The 19,569-nt window shown below is 41.9% G+C and overlaps 1 protein-coding gene across 3 annotated transcripts in view; it reads left to right on the top strand.

Moving 5' to 3' along the window:
- TP53BP2 (tumor protein p53 binding protein 2) overlaps positions 1-19,569 on the top strand; it is a 51,134-nt gene that overhangs the window by 6,178 nt on the left and 25,387 nt on the right. For 2 of the 3 annotated variants that reach the window (XM_079297771.1, XM_079297770.1), the window contains exons 2-3: positions 13,326-13,473; positions 18,814-18,927. In XM_079297771.1, coding sequence (XP_079153897.1) covers positions 13,326-13,473; positions 18,814-18,927 — 262 coding nt within the window. Of the gene's footprint in view, positions 1-7,391; positions 7,532-13,325; positions 13,474-18,813; positions 18,928-19,569 lie in introns of those variants that run through there. The other variant, XM_079297772.1, reaches the window with a different exon arrangement.

The raw sequence follows: 19,569 nt of genomic DNA, 5'->3' as shown, positions 1-19,569 counted from the left end.
CTATTATATCCAATATCAGTATTTAATGGTTTGTAGGGTTAATCACAAATAGGGAGAGAACTCTGGTGGTAGTTCATTGTGTTCCATGCTTGAGACTGAGCCCTGAAAGAGATGCTTCTTCACAAATCCTTTACAACTATATAAAATAAATATTCTGATTTCATTGTTTAGGATGTCTTTTGGATAAGAAGCAGTGTGCAGGGTTTGTTTCAGCTTTTTGTTGAATAAGTGAGGAGATTTTCCTTGTAATTTGATACTTCTATTTTGTGAAACTTAACTGTGTAAGGAGTAATTTAGATCTAATCTTAGATTACTGGTTTTCTTCTATTTTGTTAGTGTGTTAAATCCCATTGTTTCTTGCAACTGAAGACTAAGGGAGAGTATTTGGATTTGGATATTTTTCTTAGCTTATTTTCCTTCTGTCATTTTAAGAGTAAAATTCTTCTTTGAAATTCCTTTCAGTGGATTCTTTTTTAATGCTTTTGAGCTCTGTTCTGCACCAAACCACAGTAACTTCAGTGCAGCCTGTGAGTGTGTGAACAGGGAACTGGAAGGCTCCACCTAAGCACTGATTTACTTTATTATTCTTGTATTCTCAAGGTTTGTCCTACAAGGTGACTGTCCCCTTCTTGAGTTTCAGTAGCCACAAGCCTCTTCAGCAAGATACAGGGATCTCACCCTCTTATTCCTTAGTTTTGTTGGACAAAGCTGAAGTTGTGCAACTTGGCTGGAGTAGCAAATAATATGAATTTAGAGGCTTTTACTCCCTGTAGCTGGGTCTCTTACTCAGCTGTTTCTGTCATACTTGTGCAGTTATAACTTGTTAATTTCCCTGCTGCCTGAGGCTGGTGGCCTGTCTAGTGTACTTTCTCCTGTTTTTTTATGAGCATACAAAGACTTCTTTTCACTCTGCTCTCCATCTACGTTAGTATTTGCTGTCCCAAATGCAGAATCTTGCCTAGATCAGTGTCTGAATCAAGAAGAGCAGTGATTGTTAGCTCCTGCCTGACTTCTCCAGACAAGTGAAACCCTTTCTTTGGATATCCTAAGCCAGTGAAGATCCTCTAAAGGATGATATTCCTAGAACTTGTTAGAGGTTCTCTGGTCTCAGCTGTAGTAAAACTGTGTGTCTCAACATAACCAAGTGTTCAGGAGAAGCTGATATAGCAGGGAATGACTGATTTCTGGCTGGAACAGAGGGAGGGAGGCATCACTGAGTCATGAAAGGCAGAGTGCAAGGGACCAGGCAGGATGAATCTGACTTCCCAGGAGAATGGCAGGAAGCTCTCCTGTGAAATACCAGTGTGGAAAAGGGACTGTGCCATGGCTGGTGTCCAGGTTGTGATCCTGAGGAGCATTGCTGTCCTGCCCTGCAGCCTCTCTCAGTGACAGCCTCACTGCATCTCCAGCCTGAGAGCACGTTCTGCTGCAAGGAAAGGCTTGTGCAGGGCAGCCATGGAAACTGCACTGTGATTCTTGCCTCTGCTGTCTGTAGGTCCTGCCCACGAGGCCCTTCTGCAGAGTGATGTGCCAGTGTTGCACAAAAGCCATTGTTCTTTAGGGTACTTCTCTTGCAAATAGTATTTAGCAGTGTTGGCTAAGAGAAGAAGCTTTCTACCTCCAGGGAAGCTGAATGAGCAGGCAAGCAGTACCAGGCTGAAAGGGACAATTTCTGAAGCTCTTGAAGCGAGAGGAGCCTGGCATAATATGAATGCTATTTGTTTAAATTCTGCTCTGTTTATTTCATTAAAATAGGTGTGACATCACCTAAGCAACCACCATTCTGTACAACACTGTCTTGTTCACTGTCATGACTTTGGTGACAACTTGTAAAGCCAAAAGCCACCCAGCAAGCTCTGCTTGAACTGTTCTCCCTTTGCTTCTCATCTGGTGTGTCTGCACAGAGTCTGCTATTGCCTGGAAAGAGCTGTGGGGAGTGAGCACACTTAAATAAAACCTGTCAGACAGTGATCAGCTCCACAATCTGCCAGCCTTCTGCAGCGTCTGGTGGAGTGCCTGAATGTTTGGGATGCAAGTTAAAGTGTGTAGAGCTCCACATCACAGGAGCAAAGGTTGCAGCAAACAGTTTGCTTGGGCTCATGGGCTGACTGAAGGGACAAGATTTCTCCTTCCCAGTTCTGCTGTAGTTTAATGTATCCTGTTATTGTAAAATGGTTGGCTAAGACTGTCTGGCCATCCATAATTTCCAGTGTTGGACTAGCCTCACTGATCCCTTTAAACCTGCAAAATAGCAACAAAGATCCATCTGTTTGGTTGCAAATGCTCAGTGTGTCCTCTGTGCCAAGTGAATGGGTGCTGCTTTAGTTACTCATGACTTACTGTGTGTTTGCAGAAGTAGTAGGGCAAAACCCCTCCTTAGTGGCTTTGAATAATAATAATATCATCAGCTGTTGTCAAATAGGTATGATCCCATTTTCATGCTGGCCATCTTTGGCATGGCTGGTGGCTGTGTTGGGTGTCTGCAATCCTGTGTGTCCTGGCAGTCACCTGGTTGTGACAAGTGAAGGTCATTGCCATGCAGCAAGAGTGTGTACCCACCCAGAGCTGGTGGTGAGTTGGGAAGAGCCGCCCTTCTGCAAAGGTGTGGTGTGACATTACACTTAATTAATTTAATAGTAGGATGCTGCTCAAATGGATGGTCTTGTTCCTTTGGTTTCCATCCACACCCAAAGCCACGTGTCTTTGGTAGCTTCCCCTTGAATTTGTAAGGACTTGAGTGATGTTTGTAGGAAATGCTGCCTGCACTAAAGGCAAAAAGGGGCTGAAATACTTCCATGGTGGAAGGGATTTGTCATGTGGCTGTGCAATCAGAAATAATGGGTGGATTTGGGAAGATCATGCTGTTCCTCAGCTCACCCTATAGGTTGTAGCTGGAGCATTCAGATGATACCTTACCCTCTTCCTACCCTCTCTTGAGAATTGGTGATTCAGGGGAATTTCTCCACTAACAAAAACATATCATTTACTCTGGTGTTATTTAGAAGATGTAGCAAGGGAGCCTTTGTGACAGCAAATACATGGGAAGGCAGAGGGCCCTTTGAAAGCAGTAGACAGGCACCCTGTTGTTCTGTGGACTGAAGTTCATACTTTGGGTTGGGTTGGTTTGTTTTTTGCTTGTCCTAAAGGCAGATGGCTGAATGGCACGTTCTAGAATCAAGATAAAGGAGGTATCAACCCAGCCTGTGGTGTGCTAAAATGCCTCTGGATTTGCCATAGTAGTAATGCATTTTAGGGTGCCTGCATCACAGAACAACCCAGTGTGTCCTGTGACTTTACCCACCCTGGAATTAACCTGTGTGGTTAAACATGTCATTGTTTCAGATGCCAGAAATGGTGTGTCCTCTGACCTACCTGTGTGTGTCATGGGTGTTTTGGTTTGGACATAGATCTGTTTTGTGGAGGTAGGACACAGGTTTTGACAGCTGTTTTCCTGGAGGAATGACTAATACAATGTATTTCCAAGTGTTTGGTACAGAGCTTTGTGAAGTTGATGGGCTTGGCTTAAATGAGTGTTCTACTCTTTTTTTTTTTTTTTTTTTTTTTTTTTTTTTTTTTTTTTTTTTTTCCCTGACTTGCTACATGATTTGTTTTGTGTTGCTATTATATCACAAATCTTCTGCTTTTTTTTTTTTAAATACTGTTTTAGATACATTGACTCACAAAAAAAAAACCGAAGCTCTTCTCTTCTGCTTCCATACCCTGACCTCCCCCATGGGTATTCCCACCAACACAGCCCCCTGGCATCAGTAAATAGAATTTAAGTAAAAAATGTGTTTGATGTATGGGTAGGCACTTGCTGTGTGATGAATGTGACTTTGCCTTTGTGCTCTGGTGGGCTGAGGTGGAGTTGCTTCCTGGTGTGAATGTGGATTGTCTTTTTATTGGTGAATTTATTGTTGGCTGCAAAAGCAGAAAAGGAGTGTTTTTAAACCCAGAAAGAGTTGGTGTCTTAGGCAGTGGGAGGTGTGGTGTGGGTGGGACAGGTGCCAGATCCTGTGATAGCCTGTGTTGTTTAGGTGTAGGTGGTGTTAAAACTGCTTTCATCCCTGATGCACATCTATTTTTGCTTTTCTCCAGGAAGAGTCTTGTTCAAAATCTTTTTTTATTATCAGGAAAAACATTGGGCTTTCTTTTCCTTGTGAGAAGTACCTGTCTTTTAAAGGACTGTCTTGAGATGTGTAATTCTCCTAAATCCTGACAGAGAACACTTATTGTGGCCCTTTTTTGATCTCTGACTGAGAGAACCATAATGCTTATTCCCAATGGGGAGGATGCTAAGCTCCAGAGCAGCAACAGTGGGTTACTTTTTAAATTTTCCTTTATGTAGTTATAACTACTTTTGTTTTCTTTTGTTTCTTTTGTGCAGAGACTTCCTCTGGGTTTGATGCAAGTGCAGAAAATTGAGATGATTCAGGCTTAAGCTTGAGTTCACAACCCCACTCATTATGCTTAGATGTTGCCTTGGCTTTAGGATCCTTAGGAACAGCCTGTGTTTTGATACTGAAAAGTGGGTGGAGGAGCAAGTGGAGCCCCCTGTGAATATGATTTATGAGTTGGGCTGTTCCCCTTTTCTGTAGTAGGTACCTATTTTAAGAATTACACTGTATCATTCTTTATCTACCTGAAAATAGCATTAATTTCATTCTGCTTGTGCATGAAATGTTTCTAACTTGGTGCTGAATGCAGAAGATGAGGCAGTCTGCCTGAAGGGGCAAACCTCCAAAGATCCAGTCCTCCTTTGCTGGCTCCAGGAGGTGGAGGAGGAGCAAGCTGCAAGTAGGACATCAGCAGTACAAGCCCAAACACCATGTGTGGGCTTGCTTTTCTGACAGTCAGCTTGCAGCAGTTTGTGGTAAAGTGTCCCACAGTGCAAAAGCAGTGTCTGCAAGAAGCCACCATGCAGGGTTTGGGGAGAAAGGGAACAAGTGTTTGGGAGTGGAAAGGGATATGTTGAAGGAGAGGAACTACACAGATGGCAGTGCTAAGATCTGTGAACATGCTGCTGTGTGATAGAATAGAATATATTCAGGGTTTATTTACTCTGGATTTCTGCAGTTGTTTAACTACCTTGGTGCAAATCCAAGTGGATTCAGGTTTGAGCTGTAGATGGTGTTGGTAAATGTGGGTGCTCAGTAAAAGGCTGTGGTTTCCTACATGTATTACTGAAACCAATGTATTTTGTGTATCTTACAGGCCAATTTGTTTGGTTTTTATCCTTGTATTGGGTTGGCACAGCTGGGTTTTGGTAGGGGAAGCTACATGGGTGGCTTCTGTGAGAAGCTGCCAGAAGCTTCATCAATATCCAACAGAGCCAATTCCAGCAGGCTCCAAGATGGACCTGCTACTGGCCAAGGCTGGACCAGCCAGAAATGGGGGAAACACCTCTGAGATAACACATGTAGGAAGAAGGGAAAAGAAGATACTGTGCAGATGTAAGTGTGGCTGGAGAAGAGCAGAGTGAGAATATGAGGAACAACTGCGGACACCAAGGTCAGTGCAGGAGGGGGAGGCCCACAGGGATGCAGACATCCACCTGCAGCCCAGGGAGAAGACCCACACTGGAGCAGCCTCAGAGGAGGCTGTGAATGGGCTCTGAACCATGGGCCAGTGGTGGAAGAGGCTCCTGGAAGGGTCCTTCAGACCTGTGGAGAGAGGAGCCCATGCTGGAGCAGGTTTCCTGCCAGGACCTGTGACCCAGTGGGAGACTCACACTGGAGCAGGCTGTGCCTCTGGAGCTCTGCACCCTGTGGAAGAGTGACCTGGGAGCAGTTTGTGGAGAGCTGTTCCCCCTGGGGAGGACTCATGCTGGAGAAATTAATGGAGATCTTTGGGATCTCCTGGGAAGGACCTGTCACTGGGGCAGGGCTCTTTCCCTGAGCAGCAGCAGGAATATGTGATGAGCTGACCATAATCCCTATTCCCCTCTCCCTGCACCACTGGGGGGAAGAGTTAGAGCTGGAAAGGTCTTATTGTACTTCTTATTATCCTGCTCTGAGTTTTTTAGTCATAAACCCAATTAATATCTCTAATTTGAATCTGTTTTGCCCGTGACATTGTTTGGGGAGTGATCTCCATCTTCTCTCAATGTGTGAATCCTTCATTATGTTTTGTCTCCCTCTTTGAGTTGCAGAGGGAAGTGATAGAGAGGCTTTGGTGGGTGCCTGGCATCCAGCCAGGGTCAACCCACTACAAACTTCTAGATATTTTTCTTTTTCCTACTAAATGCTGATGTTGCAATAGATGCTTGAAGTGCAAATGTATGGGTGGCTTTAAAAGCCACCTTTGTTTGAGTTTTTCTTGCCTTGTGTGATATCTGGTAGCTCAGCCAAAGAATGGGGAGTTATGTTGCTCCTGTATTGAGTGTTCATCCAAAATAGTGAACTTTATTTGCATATACCTTTCTGGTGTCTGGCTTGTGGGAGGACTTTTGCTTTCTTGTGTATAAAAATGCCTGAAGAAAAATGTCAAGTTGGAAAATGTAACTTGGGTTCAAAGTAAAATTCTTTGTTTGAAAAGCTCTCTTAAAGACTGCATGCATAATGCTCTGCTGAAAGAAGAGGGATGTAGGTCAGGATTCCTGTGTTTACTGGTCCTGATAGACTTCACAAAATCAAAATTGCTAATCTAAGATAATGATTTTCTACAAGATTTGGCAGGAAGGTTGTTATTACATGTTCCTCACTGATAAGTCTGAACTGCAGTGCTGAGTTCTGTTGTTGAGGTTGCAGTTCATGAAGTAGGATGAGAGCAAACCTCCATCCATTAATTTCAGATAGTAAGAATACTTGGCCAGAGCTCAGGCTGTTTCCCTTGCAGCTCTTCAGATTCCCATCAGGATGATTCAGATGCCTGGTAGTGAGATGTACTGTGACATTTCTGCTCTAGCCTTTGCCCAGTTGAACTAGCATATATCATAAGCAGATGGCTTTCATTCTGTTCTCTCTACAGTAAGGATAAAAGGGAGGAGAAAAAAATAAGAAGGGGAAAGCTTCCTCTTTGCTGCTTCTAGCTCTTTTTCCCCCATCCCCTCCTCAAAGTGCACATAGATGTAGGTTGTAGTTTAAGTCCTGGAAAAAAAAAAAGACATTTTTGCTAAAGATAAACACAAATGTACAACAAACTTAATCATTTAAATAATCTGTACAAGTAGAAATTGCCATGCCATTGAGTGTAAAGGCTCAGTGTTGTTTTCTGCTGTGACACAATGAAAAGGGAAAAGGGCTGTGCTTTATATAGACTGGGAATAATCTGAACAATCCCATGGTGCTTCCTACTGTACTCCACCTACCTTGCATCATAACTTCCTTTCTTGTATTTATGGCCCAAAGCCAGTGCAGGATAAACAGAGTGGTGTGTGTGGAGGGTGAGATGGCAAGAGCTGAGCCCCATGTGTTTGGGTGTGGCTGGAGGCAAACACTAAACTTCACTCTGCATTTCTGGTGAATGCTTTTTGAGCAGCTGAGTATGAAAAGGATCAGGGATAGCAGTCATCCTGTGTGCCTGTCTTCTAGTAAGTCTATTATTATCTTTTGCTTACCTTAATCTTTTGCTTGCCTTAATCTTTAGGCACAGTAAGTGAGGATGTTGCCTCCTGAAGGACAATTTTCAGGTTCTGAGGAACTTCATGCAACAGAATCACTGAATTACTCTATTGTTGTGGTATGCTTTGCAGTGAATGGAGAGCTGTAACTGTGCACCAGCTCTGACTGCTGCTTTTTGGATCAGGAAAATGTGCCATTGTGCAGGCTGACTTCTGTTGTTTAGAAAGTTGCATCAAGTCAGCAAAAATATCTGTTTTAGCCACTGATTTCTTTGTAGCCATCTGGGAAGGTGCAGCATCTTTGCTCCCACTAGGTAAGATGCAAGACTTAAATTTAAAACTTTGTATGGAGGGGTTTTGTATTTATCAGGGAAGACTTACTAGTAGTTTAAACTGTAGGTGAAAGCAGTTTTTTCTCATTTCTGCCACCTGTACTGGAAATGTGATAGTTATTCTATTAATTCTAAAATTTCTATGTTGCTAGTTTTTCAGCTAACTAAAACTAGCTTCTAAAATTGCATTTTAGTTCAGGATGTAAATTCACAGAAACTGTTTAGGTTTGAAAAGACCTAAAGAGTGCCTCTTAATGCCTCCTTGAAAGTGAGAGCTGAGAAAATTGGTTATGCAAGCTAAAACCATTGCTTGGCTGTGTTATGGAAATACAAAAACCTTCAGCTCAGGTAATGAGTGCTTGAAGGGATTAGGTTTCAGTCTGAAATGCAGCTAATACAGAATGTGGTACAGTATTATGTTATTAGCTCTGATGCAGGGTTAAAAAAAGGAATCAAAATTTCCAGAGGCAGTATCCCTGTTTGGCTATCAAATAATGGGATTGGCTCTGTTCTTGCCTTCTTGGATGCCTCAGTTTCCCTGCCTGTAAAGTAGGAAACTGCTTGCTTGTGTCATGACTTCCTGGCATATAAAGTGCTTTGAAACTGAAGAATACTGTGTGAATAGATGCCAGGATTTGTATGGTATAGTGCATGCTGTGCAGGAAGCCTCCATAAAGTTAGGAAAGCAGACAATAGTGAAAGCCAGGGTTAAGTTATTGTTTTAATATATTCTGTACTTGACTTTATTTTGTAAGAGACTGAGTTTTTCTGATTGTTGCCCATTGCTGGCATTTTATGATTGGAATAAATATGGGGAGGGGGAAAATGTGTCCCTTTTAACTCAGGTAGTTTCAGGTATTAAGTGTATTTGAATTTACATCATGCCCCATATAATAGTGTGTTCTGAATATTTGAATCCTGAATACTTGAATGCTATTAGTGTATTAGAAACTGTCCAATGTAGCACTTCTTAAACAACAAAGATGTGTGACATCAGCTTTATAATAACTAAGGAGTAAGAGAAGTCTGATCCTTGCAGAAACACCATCAAAGCTGAAAAAGAAATTGCATTTCTACTTCCCCCTTTAATCAATAATTGAGGCCTTCTGATCTAAGGAGAAGAGTGATACAAGGCCTTTGATGTGAAATGATATCTTGTTGGATAGATGTGAATTATAAGATGTGTGTTTGATCAGGTTAGTTTTTGGAAGTGATTTCTTCTGGGTTTGTTTTGTTTTGTATTTTTTGTGTGTGTGTGTTTGTTTTAATTTTGTTTTTAATTTTTGTGTGGCAACAACAAAGCAGGAGGAGTGAAAATAGAGTGTGGTCGTAGCCTAGCACTTTCATAGAGCTGGCCATTCTTTAATATTTTACTTTCAGTTGAAAATGTATTTGCAGATGCTGAGCCCTTTTGTATTTAATGCTGGTGTAATTGTATGAAATAATCCTGTTGATGAGCTCAGCAATGAATGGGTCAGATTTGCAGGCAAATGTAAAGCTGTTTGGATGATGAGGGATGGAGGATTATAAAATGACCCATGATTTGCTTTAATTGATGCCCTGTCCTGTCCTTCTGTTTGGTTGCTTTTCTTACTATGCTCCCTTCCTGTTCCTGGTGTGTTACAATCCTTAGAGGCTGTAGTTGGAGTTCATTCATAAATAATATGAGTTGAAGCAAAATGATACATTTTATGCTGAGGGTACTCAAAGTTGTACTTCACACCAATGTGGATTTTTTTTTTTTTTATATTTGTGACTGAAGTGGCAGTCTTTTTGAGTCTTTATTTTCAGTACTCTGCTCTTCCATCCAGTTGTTTGTAAGTCAAACACTGCAGTCATTCCTTGCAAAAACTGTCCCTTGGTTTAGCTCTGTGACCTTGGTGTTGTCTGTGCTGTCCTTGGTGCAGCCGATCGAACCCTCATTTGGTGGCTCCATAACTGCAAACTTCTATTTTCTAAGCTGGAGCAGAGTCAGCTGGAATCTGTGATGTGATTTTAAAAGGGACTGCTTCAGTAGTTACACAACATCCCTGGTTTCTCTCAAATATGCCAAAGTGCTGCAGTGCTTTTGTATTTTAAAGCTTTTCAGTACCTGTAGTTAGCATATCTTTGGGTTGGGAAAAGGGAGGGAAATCTTTTAGTTTAGACCTTATTTAGGGACCTGAGTCATGTTCAAAAAATGCTTGGTCTGTGTGCTGGGCATTCCTAAACCTTTATCTTTAAAAGTCTAGAGGAAAAAACCCTCATCCAAGGCTATGTGGAGTTGTTAGATGTTTCGGTAATTGCGTTCATACTATCTTTAAAAAAAGTACAAGATCTGGCTGAAATTTGTATTTTTTTTTTTTTTTAATCAAGTGCTTCATTTATGCCTAGTTTGAAACTAAATTTTTTGCCTTTTTTTTTTTTTTTGCAAATTTCTGGATGTTTGTATACAACTATCTTAACATCTTCAGTTTCAGGGAAGAGCAAGAAACTGTTTTGTGCTGTAGGTGGATGTAAGGATCCCAGCTGCTGTGTCACCAGAGTACTCATTTCCTTTGTTTCTTGTTGCCACACAGCAATAAGACAGTGATATAAACTAACTGGTGGGGTGGTTAATGAGTGTCACAGTGGAACCATTCCCAGGGAAGCAGGATTGAGTCCTTGGGATCCTAGTGTGAGGTGGTGGAAGCCACAGGAAGGGTTTGGTTCCCATTCCTCTCTGGGAAGAGGCATCCCTGTGATGGATGCTCTCTGCTCAGCTTGCCCTAGGCTCCACTGTGCCCAGCCGGATACCCCAGGAGCCCTGCAGGTGAGCAGGCAGTGGTGACAAAACGTGACACCATCCAGGAGCAGAGCTGCTTAGAGAGCTTGATCATCTCAGCATTGCCCCTGGGGCTAAGGGGCAGCAGGATGAGATAACACCAGCATCAGAACATTTTAGTTGCTTTAGACTCTAAGGACTTTACCTTAAAGTTTTTAGGGCATTTACAGTTTGGTTGCTAGTTCCTAGTATGTGTGAGCTAGAGGTGATGCAGACACCCCCAAGTCCCAGAAATGGCCCCCACACAGGTTTGAGTGCTCTTGGTTTAATGTATTAGTAATTATCCTGAGCATTGTGGATAGAAATGGCAACTCGTGATCCTTCCTGTGTAGTTGTCTGTATTGCTAAATCCTGAGGATTAACAACTGGATATAGGCAGGCACACTGAAGAGTGAACAGCCATGCTAGGGTCAAATTAGGTCTGCTTTGTGTATAATGCCACGGTTTTATAATTTTCTCTTAATTCCCATCTGTGAGTTCATCTTTTAAATTAACAAATTGAATTGCAGACATGCAGCCTGTGCCATTTAGTGATGTTCTGATTACAAGGTTGTATGGCATTAAATGTGGAGGGTTGACACGTTTTACACACCTACATAACCCTGCTGCAAGTCTGTTTGGGAACTTCTTTTTTATTTTATACTCTTCTGCCCCAGTAATTGTGATTGAGAGAGATTCTTACCTGGCTGCACCTAACATCTTTCACTTATTTGAAAGGTAGTGTGTTCTGTGACAAAAGGTTTAAGCCAAGTGTCAGAGTTCCTGCTTGGAAGGCTTTGTCTCTTAATTTATTTAGGTCACTACCTCCTTGTGCTATAGACAGCAGAACCAATAGTGCCCACCTTCACTATCTAATAAGTGTGTGGTAAACTGATCTTACCTACCTCCACATTCTTTCTCCTAGTTTCCCTCCTTACAAACTCCAAGTTTGGCTTTTTTGTTTGCTTTTCTTGTTGAGTTTTTGGGTTTTTTCTCCTGCCATAAAGTGACAAGGAAGTGGGTAGGGGAATGTAGCCATCAGGCAGTTTTAAGCTTGCTTTCAGCAGACTTTTTCCTCTCTGTGAATATTTCTGGAAGTTTTTTTTTAATCAGAAACCTTTGACTTGAGGAGCTGGGCAAAATCAGTGGTCAGAAACTTCTTGGTGCAGTGCCAGTGCCCAAAAAACACTGTTTGTAAGTTTTTATACTGCCATGAGTGGGCCAAATACTTGCACTCTGTGTAACAAGATGTGCAGTCTGGAGTGTTTTTGTCAAAGCTTTTAAAAGAGTAAAGGCAGCCTCTCACATAGGGTTGAAGGGGATCTTGGCACTCAGAAGAGCCCTGGAAAGGCTTTGGAGACATGAGGAATGTGCACAATTGTATTCCGTGAGAATCCCCAACAGAGGATTCATAAAGCTGTGAAACAGATGGGGCTAAATTTCACTTTGCAGAGGCATAAAAAAAATCTTAGTTCCATAGTATATACACAAAATCACAGAAATAGTGCATGTGATAATGGTTTTATTACTTTTTATTATTATTTAAGTTTATTTAGAAGGTTAATTTTACCTCTCTCCCCTTGGTTTGGCCTCCTTTTCCTCCTTTTTGACCTTTTGAACTGTTGCTTCTAAGGATGTATACCCCCTTTCACCCTTTAGAAATGAGGACAGGCAAGGATTTATGTATTTTCTTGAGAAAACACCTTTTCCATCTGTATGAAAAATCCTGAACTGTATAGGTTGCTGTTGCTTGAACTGCTTAGTGGAGTAATTTTTCTGGAGTTATTTGAGTGATCTTCGTGTTGCTGGAAGCCTGTGACTAACAGCCAGTTGAGACTGAAGTGGAGAATTGGACTCAAGAGAATGGACATTAATTTTTAGCTGGCAGCTAGACTTTGATAGCAGTTTAATATTAATATTAATAGCATGTAGTGAGATGGTGCTCAGAGGCTGTAATCATCAACGTTTTCTATCAAATATGGCAACTAATTTTTAGAGTGCTCGTTTAGTAGTTGTGGCAGGAAAGGCATGAGCAAGAACATCTGTGTGGTGTGTATAAGCAGAAAAACCAAAGATCAGGGATCCTTCTCTAGCTGTGAAGAGGAAGCCAAGTAAAATATCCTTGGTTTCCTGAGAATGGGGTGATCTTGTATTCAGGCTGAGACTAAGAGCAGAGCAAGTTGACTTGTGTTTCTAGGAACCTTTCCATGAAATATGTTACAGAAATGCAAATTGTGTTTCCACCTCACTGCCTATGTAGTAAGCTTAGGTCTTTTTTTATCCCAGATGTAATTACCATTGTTTTTCACTCCTGCTGAGCTCTAGTTCACTGTTTCTCCTGCTGTGTCAAATGATGGCAGGATACATATTCACATAATAAGGTGGGAGGAGTTCTGACACATCACCTGAAGAGGGAAGGAAGGAGCACCTGGTCCAGATTTAAAACCCAGTAATTCTCCAGCAATGTAATTTAGCTGAGCAGGGGATTACTTCTGCAGTGTCTCTTGCTTATACCTTAAAGAAATTCAGGGTTGTTTAGAAAATTGTACCCACTGTAGTTGATAAGACATTATCTGTGTGGGAAAGAATGTATTTAATGAGCAGATAGTGACTCCAAGTGCCCATGTGCTGTTGCCTTTGTGTTTTGCAGATGTTTCTGACCGTGTACCTCAGTAACAACGAGCAGCACTTCACTGAGGTGCCAGTGACCCCTGAGACAACCTGCAGAGATGTGGTGGAGCTGTGCAAGGAGCCTGGGGAGAGCGAGTGCCACCTGGCTGAGGTGTGGTGTGGCTCAGGTAGGTCAGGCTGGCAGCTGGGCAAATGCTGGGCCTTCTCTGCTCCTGAGAAGGTGGCACATGGAGACCTGACAGATGTGGTGCAGTCCCAGAGAGTTTCTGCATTACCATTTCATTGGTTTCTTCATCAGACGGGCTGTGTGATAGCACATCTGCAAGAAAGGTCACATGTGCAAAACTGAGTGAAAAGCAAAAGGGAACTTATGCATGCAGATGTTCTTGTGTCTGTGCAACCCTTCTGTGACTCAGATGAGTCTGAGGAGTATGAGAGAGTTTTGTTTTTTTTTTTTTTTTTCTTCCTCCTCCCCACAGTGGGATGCCAGCAGTCTTCAGGGGAGTTTTGAAGTACTAAGTGGTGTTAGTTCTGTGACTAGTTCAAAATAATTTCTTTAACCCCACAGCCATTTTCACTTTCAGTGGCAAAATAAAGCTTCCTTTTTCTGATACACCTTCAGTGTTACCAATTGCATTGAGTGTGGATGGGAAGGAATGTGTTAGCAGAATAAGAGAGAGCTACCTGGTGTGAAGTGCTCTAAAGAAACTGGGTAACAGGGAGGGTGGAGAAATTACTTGTGACTGCCCTTCCAACCCTGTGGAAAAGGGATTTGTGCATATGACTCAACTTTTTTTGTCTTTTTCTATGCTCTTCTGATCTTGGAGTTCAAATCTTCCAAATTTGCTATGCTCCACTGGAACTGGAGAATATGTCAACACATAAAACCTAAAATATTACTAATGTGTCATGGCCTAAATGGGAAAGGGCTCTGGACTATCTCCTGTATCCATGGTGCCCATTAGATACTGAGAGCCATCCAGAGGCATAAGATAGATGAATCCGTGACAGGATTTTGAGTAATGAAAAATAATTATGTCTGAGCCAACCTTTTTGAGATGTTTCAGCAAGATTATAAAAGAATCAGATGATAAGGGCTTATATTTCTGTCTTCCTCTGTTATCTCAGGCTCACATCTGGTGAAAGAAGTCTTTGGTGAGATGGATATTTGTTTAATACTATGAGATACCTGAGTTCTCTCTTGACATTTACTTGCTTCTGACAGAGATGTAGTGTTTCTGATATTTCTAAGTCTAAAAAATGGAACAGAATTTTTTCTTCTTCTTAGAAGATAAATAATCTTTGCTTCATAAATGATAATAAAATAAAATGACTAATTCATCATGGAAAGATATCTTCTAAGAATGTATTTTAATTGTACATCTTTGTCTAAATCAACACAGTATTGAAGTCTACAGTGAAAGAGAAATATAATAAAGGTTTAGGTAAAACTACTGAATTTAGTTAGCTTTAGTGCCCACACCCTGTTAAAGAGCACAAGTAGTTATGGTGAGGGATGAGGTTTTCCTGTTGGTGCTGGAGTGGGCAGCTCTCTTATGTTTCCTGAACCTGGATTCTTGCTTGACTTTTGAGATGATGATGTAGACTATGCTAGAAAGGGCAGTGAGATTGTCCCTGAAATCAAAGAGCACCTATACTAAGAGGCAAGTGAAGTCTGCCAGTTCTTAGTGCCCAAATGCTCTTGTTAAGCTGAAAAGTGAACGTTTCTGTGAATGGGACAATACAGTATGTAGTGTTTTAGTCATATAATCAAATTCCCAGCCTCTCTGCTGGGCAAGGAGGTGTAAGAAAATCTGGATACAGAAACAAAGTGAAGCAAAGAACTTTTTCCAAGATTAGTGTTTGGAGAGACACCATGAAACACACAAGAACAGATATCTAAATGTTGCTTGGACAGCTGTTGTTATAAGGCAAAAAAAAACCCCAAAAACTTCATCCATTTTTATAGTGAAAACCTTGGCAAGATCATTGGGCCCAACCTTTGACCAAACACCACCGTGCCAGCCAGACCATGGCACTAAGTGCTATGTCCAGCTGTCTCCTGAACTTTTCCAGGGATGGTGACTCCACCACCTCCCTGGGCAGCCTCTGTAAATGCTTAACCAGCCTTTCAGTGAAGAAATCCTTCTGGTGTCCAAGCTTAACCTCTCCTGGTGTAGTTGAAGGTGATTTTACCTGTGAAAAGAGACCAGTCCCTACCCAGCTACAATCTCTTTCCAGGCTGCCATAGAGAGCAATAAGGTCACCCCTGAGCCTCCTGTTCTCCAGGCTGCACACCCCAGCTCTCTCAGCTGCTCCTCACTGTGCTCCAGCCCCTTCCCAGCCCCACTGCCCTTCTCTGGACTCCCCAGCACCTCAGTGTCCCTTCTGAAGTGAGGGACCCAGAACTGGACACAGCACTCCAGGTGTGCTGAGCACAGGGGGACAATCCCTGCCCTGCTCCTGCTGGCCCCAGGGACTGACCCAGGCCAGGATCCCCTGGCCCCACTATCCAGGCCAGCATGTCAGTGGCCTCCCTGGACACTCTGGCTCATGTTCAGCCTGTGCTGACCTGCACCCTGGGGTCCCTTTCCCTGGCAGCTCTCCAGCCCCTCTGCCCCCAGCCAGCAGCTCTGCCTGGGGTTGTTGTTACAAGGGCAGGGCCTTGCTGAAGTTCCAAATACAGCTCCCAATTGTACTTGTTAACAAAAATGCAGTTATCTCAATAGCATTGAAATATTTGAGTACTGGATTAATGCATGGTGCTTTGGATAAAATCGGTCTTAAGCATCTGTGTAGCATCCAGAAACAAGCATTTGTGAGATGTTTTTATATATGTTCTGGATTTTTTTTAGTGAGGGGAGGAGGCAGGGGGGAGAGAAATACTTTTAGCTTTTTGCTAATCTCGTTTTAGATGTCAGCAAAGTTTTCCATCTTGTTCTGCCAGGATTAGCCCTGATTTCTGTTTTGTTTGCATATTACACTGAACAAATTCAACTGCTTTAAAACAAACATGGTGCAGAACAGCTAACCTCTGGGGTAGAAACAAAAGGTTTGTGTTGGCAAATGACTTCTCACACTTCAGAATCCTTCTTACATTGCTTGTTTCTTTGTTTTTCTGAAACTTGATCAGGAGTTTTAGCTTCTATTGTCAGACCTTATTAAGCCTACTTTGAAAGATTGCTGCAAGTGTGCTTGAGGCACTTTGCTTCCTGAAGGGGGCAAGTTTACTACTCTCCCTGTTCTCTTAGTTTTGCCTGAAATTTGGTGAATATCAGCAAAATTTCTTGATTTTTCCTATTATTGTCAGAATTCTGTTAGGCAGTTACCTTGCCTACTGTGGAAAGCAGTCAAAAGGAGTGCATGTATAAAGATCATATATATTTTTTTTTCTCTATGAGACAGGGAAAAAAATTGATTGTTCATTCTTCTTGAGCCTTCCAAATGTACATTTGTTTGGTATTTAAAAATCTGTTTGACCTTCCTTTGAAGCCAGTGAGTGGTATTGGCAGAATCCTTGTGTAAAGGGCATCTCCCTTGATTATAGAGTTTCAGCTGAAGTATTGCTGAGCTGCTAGAAATCTGCCTCATAAGCTTGCTGTATAGCCTTTAAGACAAAAATCTGCCAGTGGTACTGCTGATTTTGTTTGTTTGTTGCCTTTCTTTTTCTTGAATTAAGGTTTAGCAGATGAGGAATGTTTTTTGCTGTCTAGACAAGTAACAGCCAAGAGACAGCTTTTCTGTAACAGTGACCTACTTGCTTATTCTGTAAAGCTAATCTCTTTTGACAGTGACTCCAGAAATTCTCCTTCCTAGATTGCTTGAGCACAGCTGCAGCATTTTCATTTAAAGGAACATTTCTCTGTTGAAAAAAGCTTTTCACTTACTGAAAACATGTTAGCAGCTCCTTTTCTTAATGAAACTGAAAGCATTTGTACTTAATGCCAACAATTTTTCCTGCTGAAAAGATTATTTCACAGTAAGACAGTGACTTTTTGCAAGACTTTATTGAATATGAATGAATTAGTCTCTAATTTCCTTTTCCTATTTTTCCCCTCCTCTTGCTTAAAAAATGGAAGGAAACTGCCAACAACAGTGATAGCAGGAAAAATGAAACTGGTGCAAAAATGGTGGTATTTGATTTCATTCTTTGTCTGCTTGTCTTATTTCTCAGGCCAGGAACAATATCTTCTGCTTGTCTGGCATCCAGCACAGATGGGTCCAAGGTGATCATGAGCCCCAGTGCTGTTGGAAGATATTGTGACAGTATCCTGACTATATAAATTCACTACTGTGGTGTATTGGCCACACTGTAGACATCATGTTTAAAATAGGCAGAAAAAATTATGGTTAAGTCTAGAATAACAAAAGAAACTGCTTTTATCTAAAGATTTAGAGGCCAATAAGTAATTCTGGTTATATTCTTGGTGTGAGTGCCTGGCTGTGATGTTTGTAAATTTTTATAGAATAGGAATACAGAAAGGGAGGAGTACTGGTAGATTTAGACTCACACTGGGTTTTTGTATTATCAAAAGGCAGCAAGTGAGGCTTAAAAATTACTTTTGTGACTGAATCCTGAGCTTGGGAATAAAAGCAGGGAAAAAAAATTCAGTGGAACTTGTGCATGTAACTTTTTCATCTCAGTTATTTGAAAAGAAGTGGCAACTTCTTAGTGAGCTCACTTTTCACTGTCTGATCTTTTATTTACTTTGAGCTGTGAATCCAAAGTAGTTCAACTTTTCAAGGTTTATCAGAAATAGGGCTTTCAAAATGGATCTTATCTGAACTTCATGAGATTTGCTGTCCAAGACAATGAGCTGGATCTGTGTCTGACAGGAGCTGTGGGAGAACACTTGAAGTGACAGGAGCTGTGCTGGCACTGAGCTGAGGATCAGCCCACTGGGCACTGCCAAGGAGCCTCTTCAGGGTGTTGAGTGCTGCTGCCTGAGCTCGAATGCAAGGGCTGCCATCCAGCGTTAAGAGAAGAATTCCTCTTCCCTGAGAGCTTATTTTTGCATCTCTCTTCATTCTCTCTGGAATTAGGAAGTAAATGAGTCTCTGTGGGAATCCTGGCAGCAGTGCCCTTGAGGAGGGGGTGGGAATGACTAAGGAATGAGTTTGAGGTGCCACAGGAGGGGGGTGAAAGGTACAACAGCACATTTTCTGCACTGGTAAGTGGGTAAGGTGATTTACACATACAAAATGAGGGCACTAGAACTGAAAGCTCTAAATTCCCTGTTTGCTTTCCCCTTGGGCTGTGATAATGCCTTCAGGGATAGACTTTTCCAGGGTTGATATTCAGGGGTGTTGGTTTAATTTCAGACTCAAGGAGCAATGCAGTGGCTTCTAAAGGGAAAAAGAAATACCTTGGGTGAGGGCAAGCGCTGTGTGCATTCACCACCCCTGTGCACTAACAGGTGCTCAGGTGAAAGATACCTATTTTTGGTTTGGTGTGTGCCTGAGCTGTGATGGGATGGAGCTGTTGACTGGTTTTTTTACCTTTTCAGAGCGCCCTGTAGGCGAGAGCGAGCGGATCCTGGATGTCCTGCAGAGGTTTGGGATGCAGAGGAGCGAGGTGCGCTTCTTCCTGCGCCACGAGCGCTCGCCCTGCCGGGACGCTGGTACGTGTTCATCTCACTGCAGGTTCTGCTCCATCCTTCAAGGTTAAGGAAACAGCTTGTGTGTGCTGTTCACTCATGTTTATAGACAATAGGCATTGCAGCTCTTTTTTTGTCTGACCATTGGCTAATCTTTGTAGAGGTTTCATCTTTCCCTTTCCAAATCCAAATTGGAATTTCTGCGGGTTTTTTAGAGCTGGTTATCACCAAAGCATGAAAGGGCATACTGTGTTAAATACATTTTCTCTAGCAAAATATCTTGAGATCTGTGGTGATCTTCTTTTAAATATAGTAACCAAACTGTTGCCCAGTAATGTAATCTGTGATTTTGGTGATTATTCACCTGGATAGTACTTTACCAGGGTGATAAACTTAGCATACGTGGCAGAAATAGAGTTATTCAAAGTTTCTCCTACACATTTGTCTGGTTTTAGGAATAGCATTAAATGAGCTGCCTGGTCAAGTTCTCTGAGAATATAATTCTCAGAGAAATTGAAATGTGAAACCTGTGAAGGAAATTACTTTCAGCTTTGCAAGGGTTTTCTGTGCATCCCCCATTCATCTCTTCAGTAGAATCTTTGACTTTTACCTTTAAATCAATCTACCAGATTCTTCTTCCTCCTCTTTTTCTGTTTTTTTCTTTTT

The sequence above is a fragment of the Erithacus rubecula genome, assembly GCF_903797595.1.
Source record: "Erithacus rubecula genome assembly, chromosome: 2".
Taxonomy (NCBI): domain Eukaryota; kingdom Metazoa; phylum Chordata; class Aves; order Passeriformes; family Muscicapidae; genus Erithacus; species Erithacus rubecula.
The sequence above is the reverse complement of the archived record's forward strand: the minus strand, read 5'-3'. Positions and strand labels throughout refer to the sequence as shown.